Here is a 13,776-nt window from a genome sequence, read left to right as displayed (position 1 = left end):
TATAAATATATATGTGATTGAAGGTTGTCCCGAGTTAGTAGCACGTTACATTATTCTACTTGCGATTGCCTTGGAAAATCCGGAAACGCTTAATTTGCGTTTGAAAACACATCTTTTCATGGATGTATATGGTAATAGTTTATTACGCCCACTTTCATGTCAATACTTAGTCTATAAGACGAAATGTTTAATGAAAACATTTTCGGATCGCGAGATAACAGCACAAATAGCACCTATGATTTCAATTGAAAGAATGAAATATCGTGAACGTGACAATATAGAAAATGCATTTGAATTTTGGTCACCAAAACCAGGATACATATTCAATATAAAAGAATACTGGTCTACGAGATTACGCAAAGACTTGGGCATTCGCTATGACTTTAGAGAAGGTTCATTTGACTGGGACTTAAATATGGTGTTAAAAGAACGTGATGCTAAACAATTATGCCCACAGGTAAATTTCCATAAATTTTTTCTTAAATATATGAAATTCTATTATTTTTTTATTTTTAGGAATATAGTTATTGGCGTGAAACTGGTATAGCTTTTACTTTTCCAGAATATGAGCAATGTATGCCAAATAAAACATATTCCCTAGCTTTAGTACGTAATGGTAGCACTTTTTTACATCGCGGCTACGAAGGCGACATGCATACTGGCCCATTTTGTACATTCGGTTTAAAATCGACTGATTCACGTTTTACGAATAGTGCACACGGTGAGAATGATTATAGAGCAACAGACGTAACTGAACGCAATCTAATGGAATTATTTCATGAACTGCAGAATAAATCACCATATGAACATGATATTGAGTTCTCCCGTAGATATGGGTCGGTAAAATTGCTAATGGGAAAAATATTAAGTTGGAATGATTATGAACAAAACTATTCCCAAGATTGTGATAAAGCCTGGCTAAGCACGGAAGGTGTTAAAGTGCACTTTTTATCTTCTGATGAGATATTTTCGATGCAAAATACTGCTACTAATAGTAATTGGCAAAGTTTTTTTGATGTTATATTTGTGGGTTCCAATTACTTTTCATTCCTGAGAAAAGAATTATCTACAATAATGAATAAAAATGCGTTATTACTCTTAGAAACAAAGTTACGTACTGTAGAGAGAAAGGAAAATGTCGCTGAATATGAAAAGAAACTGAAGGATTTCGCTAAAACTATTAATTTGGCTCCAGTTATCAATTATAATGCGATTAATGGGAAAAACTCAATTTTGAAATTTAAAAAAGTTAATTGACTGTTTTTTTTATTTAGTACGATACTTTAACATATACATATAATATATTTAGGTACTATTCTCTATTAAGATAAATCTCTATTATTAAACTCTTTTAAAGTTTATTTCAAATAAAAATTATTGCATGCATTGTAACAATATTAAATGTTTTAGTTATTTATTTTAAAAAATAATCATATCGCTATTTTGAAACGATATGGACCCTAACCATATTAATATTCCTTTAAGAAAATTTCAAACAGAAAATGGAAGAGTTATAGAATCAATAAAACAAAAATGGAAGAAGTCATGTTTTTACAAGATTTGATGTTATTCCGACGCGTCTCACAATTGTGGAACCCATGTCTGAGGTACATAAACCGCAATAGGATATCCTATTCCTTTGTATTAGAACTTTGTGTATTACACTTCTAATATTAATGATTACATTTACAAAGCTCTGTTATTGAAGAACACTGATTGCTTCACTACTGTACTAAGGTACTAGTCCATGAAGTAGTTTTTATGTTCTATATAATGTCATTTTATTTTTATCTGTCGCTAACTATTGCTTTCTTTGACGTATGTTTTACAAATTGGTTACATCGTGAATTATACATATTTAATAGTGTTAACACTATTGGGAAGTGAACTTGTTCAAAAATTGTGATGATAATTAGTATGATAAATAGTCCAAAGGATCAATTGGTACGCAGTTGTATGCAGTAATAGATCATAAAGTGGTTTTTATATTCTCTACGATGTTATTTTATTTTACGCAAATGTAGACAAGGTGATACTAACTGCTTTTGTCGTTTGTTCTTACATTTTGAAACAATATATGGTACATATATATGCGGACACGCTTAAGATCAAAGAATAAAATAATTCTAGTCTTGGGAAGCACTTATAAAAAGAGTCACAAACACTGGGGTAAACAAAAAGCAGAAGAGGAACATAATCTAGATAATAACAGTAATGAATTTCCTCGCTGTTATATAGTTCGTTAACAAAGTGAACCAAGTAAGATCCTACAAAAAAGGGCTCACAACAACACTCCATACCAAATATCTAGAAACAATTTTCAAGTAACTTTAACTTGGAAGTGTTGAAATTTTCTATTACATATTTATGTTGTATATCTTACTATTTTAAAACTATTTCAAAATTTTAATAAATCAAACGAGTTAACTAGACTTATAAAACTATTTTTTTAATTTATTGTAATTACCTTAAAATAGTCGCTGATGAGCTCCATACTGTAATTCAGTACCAGCCATTCGAATTTTTTGGAGTCATGATTTCTTGAAATGTGTAAAATTTAATTTTGCTTTATTTTTGTTGTGTTTTAAAAAACTTGTGAAGATTCCCTCGTCATATAATAATATATTGTATTTGATATCATGTAATAGCTCTGTGCCAAATTTTATTATTTAATTAGCTTTGCTTTGAAAGTGTTCATATTATATATTTTAAGTTGAGTTTAATTTATTTATTTTCGTATATATTTTTAATAGATTTACACTTATTATAGTTCAATGTGAAATATATTTATGTTTAATGTTTTAAAGGAACTGCATTAAAATTTTTAAAAAATTATGCACGATATTTTTAAGTTTGTAATGTAAGAGTTTATGATTATTATATATTATTTCAATATATTTTTATATTATGTTACTGATCGTATAACTAATATTGACATATATATGGTTTGATCACAAAAAAAAGAGAAGTTTGGATTGCTTTTAGATTTAATCAAGAATCAGTTGTACAAAAAGCCATTGCGTTACAAAACCATAGAACTAAAGTGAAATATGAAACGTTGTCATCATCAGATATTATGTATCGAAATTCAAACAGCTTTACAATATACAAAATTGAACTGCAGTAATTAATTAAAATCTCAAATTTTTTCGTCTCATTGTTTAACTTTTAATTGCTTAATAAATTTGTTACACATTATAGTTCTAACTATTTTTGTTTCTCTTCTTTGAAGCCCATGTATTTAAATTAAATTCCAGATTATCATCTTTAAATACACGTACTTTATTGTAAGTACGGTTACTGTTATTATTGTCAAAATCGTCTTCATCCAATATACCTCTGGTCCGTATATTGAATTGATTTGCACGCTTATTTAAAAATTTTCTGTTCTGTGTTTGTTCCATTTCAATATTGACAACTTTACGCCTTGGTACATGTGAGAACGCTTTCATCCAATCGCCAGTTTTTTTAATATCCAACATAATACTAACCATTTGATTGAGAGTTAATGATTTCCCTGAACCGGCTCCCCACTGTAAATAATGTTCGAGTGGTAAACGCGCCATACGTAAACCCAATTTTTTAGCTTTTGCTAACGAAAGTGGCTCATTGTTAGACTGAAATTTAAATAATAATTATTTACATGCATATATAAAATCTAATAAAGATATTCACAAACCAGAGTAACAAACTCAGTAATAGAGTAACATTGTAACAATGCAAAATGGTAACGATAAAGATATGTCGAGAAAATATGTTTTATTGGTGAAATCTTAAACCCAAGCCACGATTATGCTTCAATAGCTAGAAATACTAAAAAAGGAATTACCCAAGTCCATTTTCTGTATTAGTGCGTGCGACTAAGCTGCAGTCAGTGGCTACTGTATTCCATATAATTGAACTTTGTGTTAGGCATTGAACTAAGTTTCTCGATTACCAAACTGATTCTTACTCATATTTGTGAATACCACTATTATGCTTAAAATTGGAATTATTTTATACCGTATCAACCATGGCGCCAATTATATATATATCATCAGGATTATATTCGTTTAAGTCGTTCCGACAATGTGGTGTTAAATATACTAAATTTTCTTTTGGAAATATTTCTGTAAAACATTTTTCATGAACATTCATTGGAAAATCCTGATGCATCATTGTAGGTATGTAACGATGCAGACTTGACATACAAACACTATTTATATTGGCACCACAAAAGTGCAAATCAAATGGTTCGTCATGTAAACGATTTTCTGCAAAACTTATCATTAACTGTTTTGAAGCATTAATAGCTTCTCTTTTGGTCATGTGTCGGTCGTACGAACAATCCATAATTAACTTCGGTGAGTATTGCATAGCACTTACAAGTCTAGAAATAAAAAACAAGAATTTTTAATAGCACAATTTTAAAAAATATATTTTATGTATATATACCAGTACCTGTTATTCATCCAATGATTTATTGTGGAATCATATATACGCAGGAAAAATGAACAATTATTTAGTCCATAAATTATATGATTATTTTCTTCGTTCTGGCGCAATATATCTTCTCTACGCTTTTGTATTTCTACCGCTCGTTCTTCTTTTTTTCTTTGCTTAGATTCACTTTTTACCTGTATCTGCCATAAATAGGCATAATACCGAGATCGTGCTGATTTGGTTGGTAATGTTAAAATATGTTCCCAATGTTTATCTTCAAAAAAGTCTAAAGATGGTACACGCCGACCTTCTTGATTTGCAATATCTACTTCCAATTTTAGAACTTTTAATCTACGTTCACGTTCCTCATCCGATATAACTGGGGCTGCGGGTTCACTGGTTTGTTTTTGCGAGTGCTTATCCCCAAATGGGTTTTTAAAATTTTGTACTATGGTCTGTGTTTCTTTATTTTCTTCTTTAGTTATATTTATTTTATTTGTTTCTAACTCTATAGTATGATTAGTTATGTTTTGAGTTAAGGCTGCATTAGCTGCTAAAGAACCTGTCACTTTCTGTACTTTTAATTCATCTGCAGTTTCGTCCTTCTGTTTTAGCGCTGCTGAATTTTTTACATCTGTTGTAAGTGCCCGTTTATATATTCTGACAGCATTTATAAATACTTTTCGTTGATTTGATATTGGACTTAGTCCAATTACATTAAAAACAGCCTTTAACATTTTATTATTTAAATCATGAACATTTGAACGTGCGGTAATAACACAAAGAATAACCTCAAATTCTGTTATTACTAAAAACAGCTGTGCGTGTGTTCAGTGAGTGACACTTCAAAATCATATGTTCAAAAGGAAATTTGGTAACTCCAAGAATTGGCAATAGAATCAACAATATAAATTAATTCTACATAATTTCATATATGGTATATAAATAATATAATAAATTTAAATAAAAAAATTCACGTCGTTATATTAATATAAGTACAATATATAAAGCATAAATACATTATTTCTACACGTCAGTTCTTAGGTTCGTTTCGTACACAACACTCTTTTTACCGTACGGCAACCGTTTATCTACTCACTAAACGTATGCCAATGGATGCATTTATATACGGCGCGGTGTTCATCGCATGTGTGTGTGCTTTTATTTTTGCTGGCGGTTTTTGTGTTTGCATTGACATTCAGTGAATTTTATTATTAAAATAGTGTTTTTATTATGTATAAGTAAAAAATTAAATTTTTTATATATAAAACAGTTTTAGTAATAATAAAAATCTAAAGTTAAAGGTGACGGGAGAAACCTGGAGCAGCCAAAGTGTTAATAAGTAAAAAAAAAGTAATGAAACGAGATTGTTAAACTCTTCACATTACCTGCGGTTATTATTATGGATAAAATTGATACAGTATTATTAATACAAGAAGTGTCATTGAAACCTGTGCTATGGGATAAATATCAGTCTAGCTATAAAGGCAGAAATGCTACAAAATATGCATGGCGCGAAGTGTGCAGAAAGCTCAACCCAAAGTTTGGAGAACTTAAAACCATAGATCAAGATACATTTTGTAAGCAAATTAATATAAAAAAACATATTAAATTATTATCCTTCCAAAGGGTATGTCCAATCCACTTGTACTTCGTGCGCGCTATTTCATTCTCAATAGGAATTTGTTTAGATATTTGCCACAAGGAAGCATTACTTATCATACGAGGCTACCAAATACCGATTATACGTCGTAAACTTCTATTTACTGCCGTAGATAAGCACTGAATTAAATATTTGAATTTTGATTTCTCGTTTTATTGTTTTATTTGACCATACATTGGAAAACCCTGAGAAGGTATCAATAACAACCGCTTTTCTTTGCTTTATATCTGTATACATATATTTTAAACTGATAAACGTTTGAAAAACGTCGAAAGTATGGCTATCATCGCTTCGGTATCTGCTTTGAAAAATACCGCGGATATCCTATCGTTATCAACAGCTTTTCCGTCTTTCATTGCTTTAATTGCCGCTGTAAGTGCTGATGAAGTAAGTGCTGTATTTATATACCTATTGTCGTCTCGTTCGAATTTCGATTCTCCCAACACTGTCGTCGTGTATTGTGTTCAATGTTTATCTAGGTTGTACTTTACCTTAAGTTTTCCTCTGTATACAGTAACATAATGGGCCAATAGACCTAAATGGATTCCCTAGGAAACACCGATATAATCTCACCTAACCTAATAGGATGGAATTCTTTATAAATGTTAAATTGAATTTCTTGTATAAATTTTTAGAAAAGAAAGTAATTTCAAACTAAATCACAATTCTTTCGTAAATGAAACACATTTCTCTCTTAGTACAGATAAATAATTTTGGATATAATTCTATTACTACTGCACTATTTTATTAGTTTTAAGTACAGTGAATGTCAGTAAAACTAGAAGAATTTGCAATATATAATTTTTAGAAAGAATATTTGTAAAATATTGTAAATTTAATTTATACAATTTAATTTTTATTTTATTTTAGTTGCAGAAGTAATCAAGAAATGGACTAACCTTAGAGACTCCTACTTAAAGTATAAGAAAAAACTGAAAGTGAATACAAAAAATGGATCTTTAAGAATAAAAATGAAAAAGTATATATATGCTGATCAACTGGAATTTCTAACCCCAATTTTCAATCAATCAAATATAAATGAAAAGATTAATAAAGAAAAAGACCATACTGAAGCTGAAGATTCAATTTCTGATTTAAAAATTTCAAAACCATCAAGAATCACCAAAAATAAAATAAAACTTAAAAAAAATATCAAAACTGATGACAAAGTTTTGAAAGATACAGAGGAGGAAAAACCCTGTAGTAAAATGGCTTTCTTACAAAGTCTCATGCCTCATCTGGAAAAATTTAATAATACAGAATTCCTGCAATTTCAAATGGGAACTTTAAAAGTTATAGAAAATATATATAAAACAAACTCCCAGCAAGTTCCAACATATTTTCAATCAAATTTCATCAATGAACCCTCTTCTTCTGTCCAATTCATCACACCTGATAATATTAAGCCTTTATCAGTGACAAATGTAGAACCTATATCCATATCACCTATAATTTCTGGAGATAGTCACCAAGCTTATTGTTTTGATGAGAATTCCGCCTTGAAAGATGAGGATGACAGTATTGATATTAATATGTTAACCTAAATTTAAATAAGTTTATTTTAATTTTATTGATTTCTTAAAGTCTTGAACAAACTGTATACAAATTAATTTAAAATTTAAGATCACCATTCTGTAATGATCACGTAATGATAATAAAACAAAACTGTGTTATATTCAAAGTCTTAATAAAGTGTTTGAATTTATATTTAACTCAAAGTAAAGTTCCAACAGTAAAAGACATCAAACAAAGAATGGTGCACTCTATTTATACCGGTACTGTTTTTTTTTCCACTAAGCTCTTATCCTTCAACTTTTTTTCTTCATTAATTAAAACTTAAGAACATCAATTAAAAATTCTATCATCCAAATACGGTTCTATTACTTATTTCATTAATTGTGCAATAAACATCCAAGCAATTTCTTCCGTTATAATTCAACTTGTGTAACCTGTAGAAATAATAATCACCAGAACAAACCTTAATAGGATTTGAGCCCAGGGTCTGTGCGCTGTAGTTCTAGTACGCACGCACCATGCGATTAGGGTATTCCTACCCCAAACCATGCTTGTGTTAAGAAAAAACTGAAACCAATTAGGGTCATGTTCAAGAAACCTGACCGCTTTAATGAAGCGGAACTATAGGTAAATAGCGTTTAAATTTATGTATATTTGAACAAAAAAATATATGGAAAATGTATCATTAAAAAGTAATATGTATCAAAAACCATGTAGTGTGCAAGTAACCAGAATATTGACATAAATAAATATAAACCTTTTTTATTTTTACTAATTTTTTTATTTTATTAAATATCAAATTAAGATTTGGTCGTTTCCATTGGCATAAGTTGATTTACTCATGTTAAAGAGCTTTTTTGTGTCAGAAAGTTTTGTGAAAGAGCAAGGAGAACTATTGTTTGTTTACATTTCAATTGTTAGCAGTTAATATTTAGATTTGTATTGTTATCAGAAATTAATTAATTGATCACGGAAGATGCAGAAAATGCAAAAAAGTTAGTGTAATATATATATAGTGTAATATATATTATGAAAAACTAAACATTTTAAAAAATTCTTATCTCGTGTTTTTTTGACTTGTTTGTTTTTGTTTATTTACATTTTATTTCATGTGTCAAATATTTCAAATTTCGATCATTTTCGTTTTGGGAAATATATTTTGCAATATTGCATTTGAAATTTTTAGTGTGATTTCCCTTAATTTATTCTTAATTAAGTTGGCAAGCACAAAAGCTCTTTATACGACTAATCAAATAAACAGCTTTAACGAAGGAGAATACTTTGATTAAGCTTAAGTTAAACAACAATTATTAGTGTAGTGTATTTCTATACTCTTCAAATAAAAGCAAAAAGTTAAAAATCAGAACATAATCATATATTCTCTATGTGAAAATGATTTTAAGTACAAATCTGATGGTGTTTTTAAACCTTTTTGCTTAAATAAACTACAAACTACAAATTTTTTTTTAACTAAAACAAGTGTTGAAACTGTTTAGCTATTTTTTTTTTAATTTTGAGCAGGTTAATTAATTAAAATTCAAATAAGTTTTATATAACATAAAAAAACACTTCACTAACTATCTTCACAAACTAATCTTTTGGTATTAAAACACGAAACAGTCAAATTTAAGTACATACAAGAACAGACATATCTTATAATTGTTCTAATTAGACGCACTTATAGCATTTTTATTAGGACATGATTATAATTGCTGCAGAAATATTGAGCTTATTGCAAAAATACGTTAATTATGATAACATGAACTTACTGTAAATATCAGCAACTCTTAAATGCTGTGAAAATTATACCAAAATTATCTTAAAATATAGCCAATGTAAATGTAATTTAAATTTTGTGTATAATACCGTTTTCGATTATTAAATCTAAATGTGCATCCACACTGAAGCGAACGCACGAACTTTTGCAGGTACGATTACCTGCGAACGTTCATTCGTTCGCAAGTGTTGTCGAGCGGAATATATAACAGTTGAGATTAATTTATAGCACTCTAAATAATTTCCCATAGTCGCAAAATTAACTTGAAATTAACAGCTGCTATATGTGACATTCGTAGGGACCTCAAGATTGATCCCATCAAAAAATACATGAAGGATAGAGCCCTGAAATTATTTGCGAAAACTGACAGATTTACCAACACCGCGTTATCAAATCTCAGAATTGTTACAGGTTCCTCGGGGAGGCTTAGTCTGATGAAGTGATAAACAATAATCCAGTCAAAGCATAAAGAGGGGTTTTGAAAATACCTCGAGTTAGGAAAGAGTAAAAGTGCTCAAGTGCACTGGCTCAAAGAGCTTCAACATAATAATGTATGACTTCACAAATATAATGTAATTTGATTATCATATATATTTATGAGAAAATAAATGCCTACAAACGCAATTGGGAAACAAAATTTTGGTAGATCAAAAGTAAATCAAAATTGAATCTAAATTTACCACTTGAAAACCCCATAAATTTATTGGTTCGACATGCTTGCATTGGAAAATTGGCCTCAAATAAGTAATTATTTACTGAACACTTTTTCAATAATACTACTTTCCATGTATTGAACATACCCAATCGAAACTGACAAATAAAAAGCGGCAGCTATAAGTTGTCAAATTCGATCAACAAACTCGCTAAGCACGTCTAGTTATTGAAAAATTGTGTAAAAATAAATAAATAAATTGGTTTGTTAAGTAATTATTATATTAATTATAAAAACTTTATCTCAAAATGGCATTGATATGTGCGAGTAAGTAGTTTACATTCTTGAACTTACGTTAGTGAGGTTATGAAGCTTGATTTACTTACAATTTATATACAATATAAATTAATTATTTTTTAGTTACAAATGAAGTTCCAGATACACCAGTTCTATCTCCCATCTCAGGGGCGGTTTTCGAAAGACGCATTATAGAAAAATATATATTGGAAAATGGTTGTGATCCAATAACCGGCAAAGAAATGAAAGCGGCAGAATTGATTGAAATAAAAACACCACCAATTGTTAAGCCAAAGCCGCCAAGTGCTACTAGTATCCCTGCTACATTGAAAACTATGCAAGATGAATGGGATGCATTAATGCTGCATGCATTCACACAACGTCAGCAATTACAAACTGCACGTCAAGAACTTTCCCATGCACTTTACCAACATGATGCTGCTTGCAGAGTTATAGCACGTTTGAATAAGGAAGTAGCAGCTGCACGTGAAGCTTTGGCTACACTTAAACCACAAGCTGGTATTGGTGCATCAACAGCTCCAACAACAATACCACAACCAGCAATTGCATCCGAAGCTGCTGGTGTTGCTACACATCCGGTTGAACAAGCTGGCATGAGTGCAGAAGTCATACAAAAATTACAAGACAAAGCCACGGTATTAACACAGGAACGTAAAAAACGTGGTCGTACCGTGCCCGAAGATTTAGTTACGCAAGATCAAATTAAATCATTTTTGACAATTGCTTCTCATCCAGGTTTGCACTCAGCATCTGTGCCTGGCATTTTAGCTTTGGATATTAATAGTTCTGATCATAGTAAAATTTTAACTGGAGGTAACGATAAAAATGCTACTGTTTTTAATAAGGATACGGAACAAGTTGTGGCCATACTTAAAGGACATACTAAAAAAATTAGTAAAGTCATTTATCATCCAGATGAAGATACTGTTATAACTGGTTCGCCAGATATGTCTATACGTATTTGGCATGTACCAACTTCGCAGACACAACTTTTGCTACGTTGTCATGATGGTCCGGTAACAGGACTATCATTGCATCCAACAGGAGACTATGTATTATCGACTTCTTCAGATAAACACTGGGCCTTTTCAGATATACGTACTGGACGTTTGTTGACTAAAGTAAAATATCTTATTATATCACTTAATAAGGAGTAACTTTTGCTAATTGAATGTTGTTTTTTTTAAGGTTATTGATACTGCTGAAGTGGGCTTAACAACAGCACAATTTCACCCTGATGGACTAATTTTTGGTACGGGAACCGATGATTCACAAGTAAAAATTTGGGATTTAAAGGAACAAAGTAATGTTGCCAACTTTCCTGGACATACTGGCCCAATATCGGCTATATCATTCTCTGAGAACGGTTATTATTTGGCAACAGCTGCTGATGATGCTTGTGTGAAACTCTGGGATTTACGTAAATTAAAAAATTTCAAAACTATACAACTGGATGATGGTTACGAGGTTAAGGATTTATGTTTCGATCAGAGTGGTACATATCTTGCTATTGCCGGTACAGATGTTAGGTGAGTAATACGTTTTTAAGTTTTAATCAGCAAAAATATATTTTTAAGCTTAATTTTACATATATTTTATCTCAATTAAAAGTGAAATCCAAAATAAACTTTTAAAATGTCTTCAAAAAACATTGGAAACGCTGTAGATATTAGTTAGGATTATTCTGCGCGGCATGCTTTTTGAAATGGTCCAGCCAATTTTCCATACGATTTTCTTTAGCTAAGGCGCGTCTTGAATTTTCTTTCTCCATTCTGATGCGACGACGTTCTTCCGCTTCAACCTTCTGCACCAGCTCAGGTGGATACTTATCAAGTTTATTAAGCAACAACTGTAAAATTTATTGCATGTTAAAAGGAAATATATTGTCAAACAAAATGTTAGGGGTATTCACGATCTCACGCAACGAGCTCGGTAACTGAGTAACATACAAACAGTGCAAAGCATCGCTATTATTTATATACGAATATTCGAAATAGATTTAACATATATGTATTTTTTTATTAGCACTTTGCAATATTACCGTGTTACTCTAACGCCGACCACGTTACTCGATATTGTGCATACCCTCCTCATGGTAACTTACCAATAAATGTTCTTGTATTTTCTGCACTTGTTCTAAAGAGGCAATTTGAGGATACTCAGTTTCACAAGAATCACTTGGTAACGTTTCCGTTTCTACTTCTGGCTTATCCATAACTTCTTTAGTTTTATTATCTTTTCTTATAGTATCTTCTATGCTTTTAAGTAGTACAGGTACAACAGCGTTTAATCTCAAGGACATTTTACTAACAAATAAAAGGATGAGATATAATCTGATATAAATGTTATACATAACTTACTCCTCTTTGTATGCCTTATCGAAGTTGTCAACTGCAATATTTGTCAATTGCTTCAAAGTATCAGCACGTGCTTGTATCAATGCTGCATCCTTAGCAAATATAGGACTTTCAACAGCCTCATCATATTGTTTTTTCTTCAAGCAAATATTTATTTTTATTAAAAACTAAATGTTACTAACAAACAGTAAGTTTACTAAATTACTTACAAATTTATAATGTATCATCTTGACTCTAAGATTCAGTAGACCCAAATTCATGACACGACTATTAAAATTAAATATTTTTTGACGCATTTTCTCATAGCCCTTAAGTACAATATATATATATATATTAATTGAAATTGATTAAGTAAAGTACATAGCTAGATTTACATTGATCCATATGCTAGGAGTTAAGTAACGTTTTTCAGCCAAATACGGTCGTACGATCTGATTCATATACAGTTCCAATTCCTTGGCTTCTTTTTTACCTGCAATATGCTTTTCAGAAATCTCCATATTTGTTATTTCTGCTGGTTTGATTAACTTCGGTTTTTCAGCATCGATATTAACATCTCGAGAAGCTAATGCCTCTTCGTCTTCGATGTTATCGAAGTAACTCTAAAAATTTACAATTGTATTTAATATTACTTAATAATAATTATGAGTTCTTATAATTTACAATCTTTTTTAAACCAGATAAAAACGTTCTATAATCATCCTGTGTTTCTACTAGGAGTCGCTGATATTGATTGGTAACATCTTTTAATTCCCTTTCTAATTTAGGACGTGTCTCCCGTATTTTCCTAAGTTTTAAATAAGTTTCTTGCATTTGAACAAAAGCATCTGCTTTTAGTTTTTCTAAAAACTCTGTTGCGAACTATAATGCATCACAATTATTATTATTTTTATTTTTATTTATTCAATTTCAATTTACAACATAACGAACCTTGTTAAAGTCTATCATTTTTTGATATATTTTTTCTTCATTTTCTGCATTGCGTTCCCTTTCCAAAAACCGTTGTTTTGTGGAATAAATGGTAAACTTGTTGCGAGTAATTTCACGTAATATTAAAATATCGCTATTGTAA

At 30.3% G+C, this 13,776-nt stretch overlaps 5 protein-coding genes across 5 annotated transcripts; 3 read left to right on the top strand and 2 right to left on the bottom strand.

Moving 5' to 3' along the window:
• Nucleotides 1-7: 7 nt before the first annotated feature.
• LOC119681525 (dynein assembly factor 3, axonemal homolog) lies at nt 8-1,377 on the top strand (the record flags this gene model as incomplete). Its single annotated transcript, XM_038094746.1, has 2 exons — nt 8-457; nt 517-1,377. Coding segments are annotated over 2 exons (1,191 nt in total), but the record flags the coding sequence as incomplete, so codon positions are not given.
• A 1,633-nt stretch (nt 1,378-3,010) lies between these two features.
• LOC119684175 (mitochondrial ribonuclease P protein 1 homolog) lies at nt 3,011-5,229 on the bottom strand. The gene is made up of 3 exons (XM_038098147.1): nt 4,441-5,229; nt 4,003-4,369; nt 3,011-3,617 (listed from the first exon to the last, which is right to left on the bottom strand). Exons 1-3 carry the CDS (start codon nt 5,157-5,159, stop codon nt 3,204-3,206), a joined length of 1,500 nt encoding a protein of 499 aa, XP_037954075.1. The 5' UTR covers nt 5,160-5,229; the 3' UTR covers nt 3,011-3,203.
• Nucleotides 5,230-5,504: 275 nt separating this feature from the next.
• Nucleotides 5,505-7,675, top strand: LOC119683521. Its single transcript, XM_038097229.1, has 2 exons — nt 5,505-6,002; nt 6,956-7,675. The coding sequence occupies exons 1-2, from the start codon at nt 5,825-5,827 to the stop codon at nt 7,627-7,629; spliced, it is 852 nt and encodes a 283-aa protein (XP_037953157.1). The 5' UTR covers nt 5,505-5,824; the 3' UTR covers nt 7,630-7,675.
• A 2,526-nt stretch (nt 7,676-10,201) lies between these two features.
• On the top strand, nt 10,202-11,880 carry LOC119684102 (pre-mRNA-processing factor 19-like). Its single transcript, XM_038098050.1, has 3 exons — nt 10,202-10,356; nt 10,450-11,468; nt 11,536-11,880. Exons 1-3 carry the CDS (start codon nt 10,338-10,340, stop codon nt 11,878-11,880), a joined length of 1,383 nt encoding a protein of 460 aa, XP_037953978.1. The 5' UTR covers nt 10,202-10,337.
• Nucleotides 11,881-11,934: 54 nt separating this feature from the next.
• On the bottom strand, nt 11,935-13,766 carry LOC119681713. The gene is made up of 7 exons (XM_038094975.1): nt 13,635-13,766; nt 13,368-13,565; nt 13,079-13,306; nt 12,914-13,012; nt 12,708-12,841; nt 12,452-12,653; nt 11,935-12,196 (listed from the first exon to the last, which is right to left on the bottom strand). Exons 1-7 carry the CDS (start codon nt 13,650-13,652, stop codon nt 12,017-12,019), a joined length of 1,059 nt encoding a protein of 352 aa, XP_037950903.1. The 5' UTR covers nt 13,653-13,766; the 3' UTR covers nt 11,935-12,016.
• Nucleotides 13,767-13,776: the final 10 nt, after the last annotated feature.

This window comes from Teleopsis dalmanni, chromosome 2, assembly GCF_002237135.1.
Source record: "Teleopsis dalmanni isolate 2A chromosome 2, ASM223713v2, whole genome shotgun sequence".
NCBI lineage: Eukaryota > Metazoa > Arthropoda > Insecta > Diptera > Diopsidae > Teleopsis > Teleopsis dalmanni.
This window is presented reverse-complemented; position numbering and strand designations above follow the sequence as displayed.

Bases quoted from the DNA above. Each gene is read 5' to 3' on its own strand.
- LOC119684175 (XM_038098147.1), bottom strand. From the start codon at position 5,159: ATGTTAAAGGCTGTTTTTAATGTAATTGGACTAAGTCCAATATCAAAT. The intron at 4,370-4,440 runs GTACTGGTATAT...TTTTATTTCTAG, and splicing joins AATCATTGGATGAATAACAG to ACTTGTAAGTGCTATGCAAT. The intron at 3,618-4,002 runs GTATAAAATAAT...TTTAAATTTCAG, and splicing joins TTGGCGCCATGGTTGATACG to TCTAACAATGAGCCACTTTC.
- LOC119683521 (XM_038097229.1), top strand. From the start codon at position 5,825: ATGGATAAAATTGATACAGTATTATTAATACAAGAAGTGTCATTGAAA. The intron at 6,003-6,955 runs GTAAGCAAATTA...ATTTTATTTTAG, and splicing joins CATAGATCAAGATACATTTT to TTGCAGAAGTAATCAAGAAA.
- LOC119684102 (XM_038098050.1), top strand. The intron at 11,469-11,535 runs GTAAAATATCTT...GTTTTTTTTAAG, and splicing joins CTGGACGTTTGTTGACTAAA to GTTATTGATACTGCTGAAGT.
- LOC119681713 (XM_038094975.1), bottom strand. The intron at 13,307-13,367 runs GTAAATTATAAG...GTAAATTTTTAG, and splicing joins TATCTGGTTTAAAAAAGATT to AGTTACTTCGATAACATCGA. The intron at 13,013-13,078 runs GTAAATCTAGCT...ATTGTACTTAAG, and splicing joins CTCCTAGCATATGGATCAAT to GGCTATGAGAAAATGCGTCA.